This window comes from Sinocyclocheilus anshuiensis, unplaced genomic scaffold (assembly GCF_001515605.1).
Source record: "Sinocyclocheilus anshuiensis isolate Anshui unplaced genomic scaffold, SAMN03320099.WGS_v1.1 scaffold124, whole genome shotgun sequence".
NCBI lineage: Eukaryota > Metazoa > Chordata > Actinopteri > Cypriniformes > Cyprinidae > Sinocyclocheilus > Sinocyclocheilus anshuiensis.
This window is the reverse complement of record NW_015554082.1, coordinates 439,847-449,846: the sequence shown is the minus strand read 5'-3', so window position 1 is coordinate 449,846 and position 10,000 is coordinate 439,847. Positions and strand designations below refer to the sequence as shown.

The 10,000-nt window shown below is 37.3% G+C and overlaps 1 protein-coding gene across 1 annotated transcript in view; it reads left to right on the top strand.

Moving 5' to 3' along the window:
- LOC107669074 (teneurin-3-like) overlaps positions 1-10,000 on the top strand; it is a 119,408-nt gene that overhangs the window by 61,784 nt on the left and 47,624 nt on the right. The window contains 6 exon segments of the mRNA XM_016461169.1: positions 4,837-5,075; positions 6,206-6,325; positions 7,873-8,087; positions 8,937-9,012; positions 9,015-9,104; positions 9,820-9,921. Of these exon segments, the coding sequence (XP_016316655.1) occupies positions 4,837-5,075; positions 6,206-6,325; positions 7,873-8,087; positions 8,937-9,012; positions 9,015-9,104; positions 9,820-9,921 (842 nt within the window).

The following is a 10,000-nucleotide window of genomic DNA, read 5'->3' as shown; positions in this document are numbered from 1 at the left end:
GCATGCACCCTGAGGAGCCTGAGCTGCCACCCACTCAAAAGGTTAAACAAGATGAATAATAGATTTAAACTGTTCACAGTATCATTCAACAACAAAAAACGTGTGCCATTAAATGCTCATCTCAAGATTGTGACTAAATGTACTGAAAAATAGCTACTAGATGGCCATCATTTTTGTCTAAAATACCATAAATGTCATTTTCAGTTTTCAGCCAAAAAGAGAAAACAATGTGTTATTTTATCTTTGACATGAACAAAAAGCTGTATGCATTGTGAAATAATCCAGGTTCCATTAAATCTAATTTAAATGTAAATCATGATGGATGATATATTGAAACTTTTTTTTATATATTTATATAATATTTAAAAGCTGTTGAAGGCTAGATGTTATGCCACCTGAAGGAAGAACAAGTCTAATACTAACAGTTATCTGTGCAGCTGAAATATTTCTAACAATCATAAAGCAATTTCGAACACTATTTCAAATTGCCATATGCACCATTGTATCTAAAGCAATGTATTCACTGTTGCTTTCGGTCATAAAAAGATTGCAATGTGTGTAGGCTAGAATGCACAAAATTAATCCATTAAGTTATAACCTATGAATAAAGTAGCCATGTGTGTGTTTAGCGTAAATAGAGGAATGGGATGCCATTATAAAAATAAGTGGATCATCTTGAATGAATCAAATTTAATTTCAGTCTACAACCAGCCTGGCCTGCAATTTATTGTGGCTTTTCTTTCCTTGGTATTTCAACATAATGCACATGTTTTTTTTTTTCTTTAACGCCTTCCATTAACTTCCAAAAAAAAAAAAAAACACCTCTGGAAATCTCTACTAAACATGAAATAGCCTACTGTCTATTTTTCATCAGTACAAGAATATATGTAGAACAGGAAGGATTGTAAGTTTTAATATTTCGTAAATCATTTCAACTTGGTAAATTGGTCACTAAATTGTGGTATTTTTTTCATGAAATGGCATTTAATGTAGAATCCACCCTGCAGTCACACTGTACACATTCATTACCAACAGAAGTGTTGGCAATGCTGCGCGTCAGGTTTTTGATCTTTTGCGGGCCACAGCTGTTGTGCTCCATTTTGGAGAGGAAAAACAACAACAAAAAGAAAGAAAACAAAGGACTCTAGTGAGAGCGTACTTCTTATGGATATGAGATGGAAAGATGTTTTGTAATCACATCAAGTGAAGAATCTTTGTTGTGTGTCTAGATCTTGGCAGAGAACACAGGCTTCTCCTGTTATTAATGATCCCAGTAGAATTCCTCTACTACCTCTCTCTCTCTCTTCAGCTTCCTCGCTTTCCTCCTCGCAGTACGCTGATCCATCACCATCTCCTTTTCTCACTACTCTACCTTTCTCAGAGCGTTATCTTGAAAACTTTCCACTCCGCTGTCTGTCACAAAGACTCTGATCTTTACATGTCAACAGAAAGGGACTGTCCTAAAATGGCAGTGGCGCAGAAACCTCCAGGGAGCGTCTTAAAATACCGCCACTCTGCCGAGTGCTGGAGAGGCACCTGCTGCTCCGAGACCCCTACTGAGGTGGCAGATGCTTCCGCCTCAAAGAGGATGCTTGAATCCTAGTTGGAGTTGAGAGGATATGTGCAAGTCTTCCTTGTTTTTCACAGTTTTCCCCCCTCTCATTTAACTTAAGTCTCGCGTGCGCATTTGTCGGAAAGAGGCCTTGTCTTCGCGTTAAACTCGCGTCACCGGTCACATACTCTTTTCTTTAAGTCAACAAGTAGTCCTTTGAAAAGCCCACACTTTTCTTTAGCCTAGCTAATGCGGCAGTCATTATATATCAGATTATGCCAGGAAAGGACTTTTATTCTTTTGTTTGCAATTTCTCTTTCAACCTCCAAATCCTCCTTTTTTCTTCTGTAGGGCCTCTTCTTTCGCACTGCAGCATTCCAAGCGTCAAACCGATGACAAGGAAAGGTGGGACACTGACAGAGAATCACATTGTACAAGAGCAAAAAAAAAAAAACTCTTTGGGGTGAAGTTACTTCTTAGTCGTCCTAATGCGAACAACACTCTCACACCCTACAAAAAGGGGCGATGAGGATTAGCTTAGTCATTTTCTCTGCCTGGCGTCACACTCCCGCTAATCAATTATGGATTGTTTGGCCTCAAAACGGCACACTGTCAGTGTATTTGTTAATCGTTTGTGAAGGCTTTTAAATGTGCCTCATTCAGTGCACAGTGGCCCAGAACCTATCCGAGCCCTTGTGAAAAATGTGTGTGTGCCTGTGTGTTTGGAGTCGTGGCAGCAGCTCATAACCGTGCAGATTATAAAGTAAAAGTTTTACAATGGAATCCTTCTGAATGAAAAGCAGGCATCTTAAACCAGGCCTGTATTGAAATTTGCACAAAAGAACAAGCGTCTGAGTGCTGCTTGACCGTTGAAATTTGAACTTTTAAAGAGTAATGCTGTTAGTAGCTGGTGAGTTTTAAATGTTTCCTCATCTGAAATTTTACACAGTCAAGGATTGTTTGGAATCAGGTACCTTTCTTCATCTGAAAAAAAAAATCACATTAAAAATGAATGGCATGTTTGACAAAAATGATATAATAATGTACAGATGAGATGAAGACTAGTCTAATAATAACTGTTTTATTCTCGTAGGGGCCACCACGAGACATCAGTTGTTTGAAAATTTTTGTTTTGTATAATGCTTTTTCTAGTGTTACTTTCCAAAAAATAAAATATAAGTGTATCTAAACAGTATATACAGTATATATATTCTGAACAATAAAAGCCATTCTAACAGTATAGGTATAACATTTGTTATACTTATATAATACAGTATATATTTTTGTACAACTGGAAAAAAGATAAGCAAGCAATTTGGTAAAAAGTATAAAGGCAGCACTCTAGTCCAGCAAAAAAGTAAAACATAAATAAATAAATAAAATAACTTAATTTGAACCCTCATCCAAATTGATCTGCTAAGGAGCAAATAATTGATTATAATTTGTGCTTTTTTATGAGCTCAAAACATTTTCTTGTCATTTTTTTTTTTTTTTTTCATTTAATTTTTCTTTTCCTAATCACATTTAAATCAGAAAGTAAACTTAAATGAAAAAATAAAATGGCCAAGTAAACAGGCCCTACATCCATAGCCATGAGGAGGACCGACGGCACACCAACTGTAAAATGCCTCCAGGACACAAGACTGTACTCAGCAGCCAGTGTGAGGCAGGCAGGGAGAGAGCTTGCAGCAGAACGGCAATGTAACAGCCAGCCAGAGTGAACAAGAACCACCAACACATGGAAATTTGCTGGAAATGAATCTGAGAATGTCTGTTTTATTGATGTGTGTAGTATGAGTGAATCGGATAAACAACAAAACGGAACAAATCAAAATATAAGCAAACTGCCCTGTTTTGAAGCAGAATCATATAGCCAGCAAAACAAACAAAATATCCTAAATTCAATTTTAAAATTTTGTTTTTAGAAGTTCCTCATCTTCTGTATACTGTAATCCAAGCCAAACATACTGTGATTAATTTTATATAATGTGAATTTAAGGGGGTCTGAATACTTTCCGTACCCACTGTATATGCACGTATGTGGTGTGTTTGTGTTTATATTACATTAATAGGCACACTATTAATAGGCACATTACTATGATTAAATTAGAATTTGGCAAAAAAAATTTAGTGATATTTTAATAAAATGTTTATTTTATGTATATACGCACTACATTCAACATTTTGGGGGCAGTAAAATTAGTTTTTATGTTTTTGAAAGAAGGCTCACCAAGGATGCATTTATATGATCAAAATGCACTGAAAACACGTAAACTATTGCAACTGCTTTCTATCTTAATATATTTTAAATTGTAATCTATTCCTGTTATGGCAAACCTTGAATTTTCAGCAGCCATTACTCCAGTCTTCATTGTCACATGATTCTTTAAAAAAAAATCATTCTAATAATCATTTGCTTAATAATTTTTTTTTATTATTATCAGTGTTAAAAACACTTGTGCTGCTTTTTGTTTTAAAAGTATTAAAAGAAAAAAAAATGTCCCTGACTCCAGACTTTTGAACTTTCCGTTTCACAAAATGTGACTATTGTAGGAAGGATGTCAGCAAAAGTCGTTCAGTGTTAATTTAGTGAGGGATTCATCAGACTGATTCAAACTGTAAAGTTTGAGTTTTTATGAGCTCAAAACTTTTCTTGTTATTATTTTGTGGTTTGTGTTTTTCTCATCACATTTAAATCAGACAGCAAACTTAACATTATCAACTCAGGTAAAAAATGATTTATCTTGCTGTGGCGTTGAAGATTCGGCAGCGGTGGAGCGCCACTGATGAAAAGCAGAACAGAAAACACTGCCATCAGATGCTGATGCATACACATCATTATGGGTTATGTTTGTCATCATAAACTCTAGAGTTCAGTTAACCGCAGTTCACTTTGACTTGACTTTGTGTGGTTCTTTCCATCATAGTCCATCGTTAGAGACATTCATTTCATACAAGTACAGGCACTGATCCAATGACAGCCCTCTAAATCAGAGAAGCTATTAGGATTTTAATGGCAGCTTATTAAATTACAGCTTTTGTTACATACAAAACCTTGTATCTACAACAAAGAAATAGCAAAACTATAACAGCAGTTTCCATAGTGCAATGAAAAAGGTGCAACTTAGGTCAGAAATTTTAATAACTTTTAACAAAGACATTGCTACATTTCTTTTCTTTCTTTTTTTTAACCTGAGGTTTTGTTCACAGCTCACTCTGAAAGTTTTCAGCAAGGTTATTGTTTTTATATTTCATCATCTCATATCTTATCTCCCTTTCCCTAGGCACTTCCTGCTTAAGACTGGAACCGGCACCACATCTCTCTTCACAACTCCTAATCCCGGTTATACTATGGCGACTGGAGCTGTCTACTCTCCACCAGCTCGTCCCTTAACCCGCAACACGCTATCAAGAGGTGCATTCAAATTTAACAAGTCACCTAAACGGTGTTCGTGGAAATGCACTGCTCTCAGTGCTGTAGGCGTGGCCACCCTGCTGTCAGTTCTGCTCTGCTACTGTATAGGTAACTCTTTGTGTGTGTGTGTGTGTGTGTGTGTGTATGTGTGTATGTGTGTATGTGTGTGTGTGTTTGCGTGCCCTTATGTGACCATGAGGTACTCAGGTGCGAGCTGTTTTATCCAGCCTGCCCCCACAAGAGATAGCGAAATAGCTCATCGGGTGGAGTTTTTCCTTCCTCTGCCTTCATCTGTGGCCAAAACAGCTGGTGCTCTGCTCTAAAGTCGCCCTATCTCTAGGAAGTCACATACACACAGATATACTGGAAAAAAATACATCAGTTTAGTGATTAATGTCTGGAGCGAAGCAAAAGCTCCATGATCTTATTGTCTGCAGCGATCTATATTCACTCCGTTAGCACTCACAAACATTATAACCTCCATTTTTTAACATTGTTTCCCCACTGTGAGTTATTTGCCGCAGTTGGAGACTCCTCCTCCCCTGCTGAAGGCCTGTTAGAAACATTCATCCCTCCAAAGATCAAAACAAGAGGAAGAGAGGTGTGTGAAGCGCAGCCTCCTCAGCAAGCTCCCTCGCTGTGAACTTTGAAGGAGACTTTTCCCAAGCTGTTTTCACACAGATCGAACGGTTAAAAAAAAACTAGAAAGTGTTTGCCTAAGATTTAACGGCAGTGCATGAAGAAGAGAATGTTTTGAGGAAAGAGGAGAGACAGCAAGGGGGAAAAGAGAATGGGAGAAACTCCTGTATTATATAACGCAGACATGTTTTGATCTTCAGGCTTTTGATTTTCGCATTTTCCCTCTTTTTTCTTTTTAATCACTGGAATCTAATTCCATTTTCTCTGCAATAAATGTTTTCAGTGACAAGCTAAAGACTAATCTGGAGTATATTCAAAACAGTTTGTGTCAAGGCCCCATGCAGCGATAATTCACAGAACATGTTTTCAAACAGTAAAAAAAGACATTGGTGCACTATTTAGAGAGTCTAATGAGGGAGAGGTTTTCTTTTTATATGCACTGCGCTTGTGTCCAACACATGCGTAAAGGAGACTGCAAATCACCTTCCAGAGTGGCTTTCAACAGCTTTTAAACTATATCCTTTTGCAAATGAGAATGTCTCCTGACATGATATGTGCTTGCTGTTCCGTTTCATGATCTTAATTGCCTTCTCTCGCAGCCATGCATGTACTTGGCCTGAACTGGAAACTGAAGGATGTGGATAATCACGCCTTTGAGAATGGACGAGCCACACCAGTGACGTTCCCGACCAACACTGTGACTGCAATTTCTGCAGATGGTAACATTTCAAGGCCGAAATCAATGACCTTTCAGTCACAGAGGACTGCATTTTCATATCTCTATGAGATATTTTAGATACGTTATTTTATATAGATTACAGTTATTTCTTTCAAGCTGCATATTCATTTGTAGAGCAGTGTTTCCTTTTCAGTTTCTTTCTTGTTCTTAGTGCAGTATAGTACCCAATTGCAAAAAAATTACAAGAAACAATGTTGTAATTTAGAGGCATAGTCACCTTGTAACATATAAAGTCACAAGGAACAAAGAAACAATGCTGCAATTGAGAGATAGAAAGTTGTATTGTGAGATATAAAGGACAGCTAACCACATTGGTCAATTCCACAGTCAATTCCCAATGGATAAAATAAGTAAAAAGGGTCCTGAATGTCATGATGACTTTAAAGACTGCTAAAGTACTACAGAGAAACAATAGTGATAGCATCTTTCTCTACGGAGTGACAGTCTCCAAAGAATAGCATCCACTGTGCTAGGTTTGTCCTAATTACCATGTTTAGAAAGCATCAGTTTGAAGCAAGTCAATTAAAGACGATTTCCTCATTCTGAGTGCGAACTTGCCATGCTATATTGTGTTCTTTTAATTGACTTACTGCCTCTTTCTGAAGTGCAATATAAAGATGTTTGCCTGTGTTGTATAAACTCTGTCAACTGTCATCTGAATGATAGCCTTTGGAGAGTATGAAAGAGCATGGCAAATGCCTACTGCAAGTTTTAGGGTAATGTGTGACATTTAGAGGCTCTCATCAGGAAAATGATTGAAGAGACCATTTATCTCTGAGCATACTGTTGAGAAATATATTAAAAAAATCTTTTAATTTAATTTTCTTTTGAAATTTTAGGCTTGAAATAAGACCAAACCCTTAGTTTTATCCAAAAATGAAGCTGTCTTGACTGGATTGATAGGAATTAGTATTTGACTGGGTTTGCTACAGTGAATAAACTTTGGGCAAAAAAATAATAAAAAGAAAATGAAGTAAGCATGAGTGCCCAACAATAAAGACCCTTATTTAATATCAAACTGTAAATTTAAAGGGGTCCTATTATGCTTTTTCACTTTTTCAACTTTAGTTAGTCTGTAATGTTGCTGTTTGAGCATAAAAAATATCTGTGAAGTTACAAAGCTCAAAGTCCAATTCAAAAGGAGATATTTTATTTAATAAAATTTGATTAAATTGTTTTAATTTGATATCACAAATATCGGCGAATGGGATGAGACCTGGTTGAGCTGCACTAGAGGAGTGTTATACGAGTGTTATCACTATGTCGGAGACACGCTAGGTTTCCTTGTAATAATGTAAAATATGTGAAAAATAATGTGTTTTTCGAACAACCTAGTATGAGAGCCTGTTCTAGTACACCCCCAAAACAAAATCAAGACTTTGTAAAAGAGCATAATAGGACCCCTTTAAGTCTTATATGTGAATTGTGAGTAAACTTCAAATATTATAACAATACAACTGTGACAGTTTTCTGGGCTTATGGATTCAGTTATGGAATAATACTATTTTAATACGTGTCTGCTCACAGGAAAGGTAGGAGTGATGCTGCAGTATAACTCCACGCTGGACACAGGACAGGTGGAGTTGGGTCAGCAGGTAGCACATGCCATTCCACCAGGAGTTTTCTGGAGGTCCAGACTTCTCATTGAACAGCCCCACTTTCTCAAGTTTAATATTTCGATTCAGAAAAATGCCCTCATTGGAGTCTATGGGAGGAGGGGACTTCCACCCTCACACACCCAGGTAATACAATATCAAAGTCTTCTAGTTTAATTGTCTCAAACAAGTCATAAGTGGCTAAAAATAGTTAATCATTAAGTTATTTAAAAAGAAGGTCAATGGACTTTTTTAATCTTCCAAAATGAATGAATTCGCTGCATTATTTTGCGTTTATTAAACCACAGATAAAACTGTTGTCTGTCAAGTATCCGATACTCCTGTTGACAGAAGCTATTCAATATAAAAATCAAGGAGTTGAAGGAATCAGACGTCCAAGGTTATTCACCAGAAAGAACAAATCCTTCTTTAATCATAACAAAACAAAACAAACTGCTCCAACAGAAAGACATCTTCTCTCTGTCTCAGTGATTGGCTGGGTGTTTAACACTCACAGCTGTCAATAAAAGCAGCATCTTTCGTAAGTGCTGAGGAAAACTGTCCAACTTATTGTAGATATTCAATCAATGTGTCCCCAAAGCCATCACAATAAACTAAAGCAAGCTTATTGAATGCTGCTTCCAATTTGCCATGTGTCTTCTTATTGCTTTTTGTAGCTGACCAGTAGGAAATCAATTGGAGAAACTTTAATTTAAAGTCTTCAGTTAGTGGGTCTATCTATTTATTTTAATGTTCTGCTTGAAGTAGTGGGAAGTTCTAGTGAATAACACACTCTGTGATGCCAAATTAATGAAAAATAGACATCTGTTTTCCTTAGTGTTGTAAAAGATTTCTTGGCATGATATTTTGGGACCAGACAGGGTAATGGCAGCCTAAATGTCATGGTGTCTGGATATTAAATTTGCCTTTTATTTTGTTGTGACCCATTTGACAACAGCTGAGTAATAGCGGTCAATGTAATTGTGTGTGTTTCAGTACGACTTTGTGGAGCTTCTAGATGGCAGTAGGCTCATCTCACGAGAGCGCGTTCAGTTGGATCTGGAACTCGGGGACCCCAGTACCTGCACACCGGTGTGTGGCACCTGGCCTTTTACAATGATGGCCGCACTGTAGAGCCTGTCTCATACAGCACCATAGTACTAGGTGAGCTAGCAAAGTGATACAACCATGTAACTTCATGTGATTGAGTGCATACGCGTTTGTCTTTGTTTATGCACCACAGAGAGTGGCTGGTTATTTTGTGTTTCTTGCTTATTTATGCATCAAAGCTGAAAATGTAATTTCATACCCAACATTATGTAATGTGATGCTTGACAGAGCGACTGGGCCATTGTAACAAGCTTTTATAGGTGCCTTCAGATGGCCTTTTTATATTTCTGTCTTGCACCCAAGTGCCTGAGATAGCGCAGCAGTGATAATGAGGCGTGCAAAGGCATGCCCTGAGTTGTTGGCTAATCAATAAGTTTGATTCTGCCGCAATCTCCTTCTGTCAGGCCAGGGAATATGGAGGCCAAAAGACTAAATCTCTAAGCCTTGAGCTGCTGAGCTGTTTGTTTTTATCTTCAAATATGATTTGTATGCGGCCATGAGGAGGATCTGCTTTTATTTACAGCAAAAAAGAAAAGAAAAGTACTTGCTTTTTCAATTATTTATGCATTTATTTATGAAGTGGGAATTCAGTATTTGGCATAGTTTCCATAGGGACTCCTTATAATTTTTAATGTAAAGACACTCTAGTAGTGTTTTTAACCCTCTTACTTTGTTCTATGCCTTGTTAGACCGCAAATATGAAGCAGTGTAAAAATGCAGTTAATATGCCACAAAAATGTAATTTTATTATCTGACCTTCTTTGTGCAGAGTCGGTGATAGAATGCCCACACAATTGCTATGGCAATGGAGAATGTGTCTCAGGCACATGTAATTGCTTCCCAGGATTCCTTGGGCCATATTGCTCGAGAGGTGTGTGTGGTGTTCTAATGATATAGTTTTCGCTGTCAGGATGAATCTCACAAAACACCTGTAAAGAACCTGTCCACAC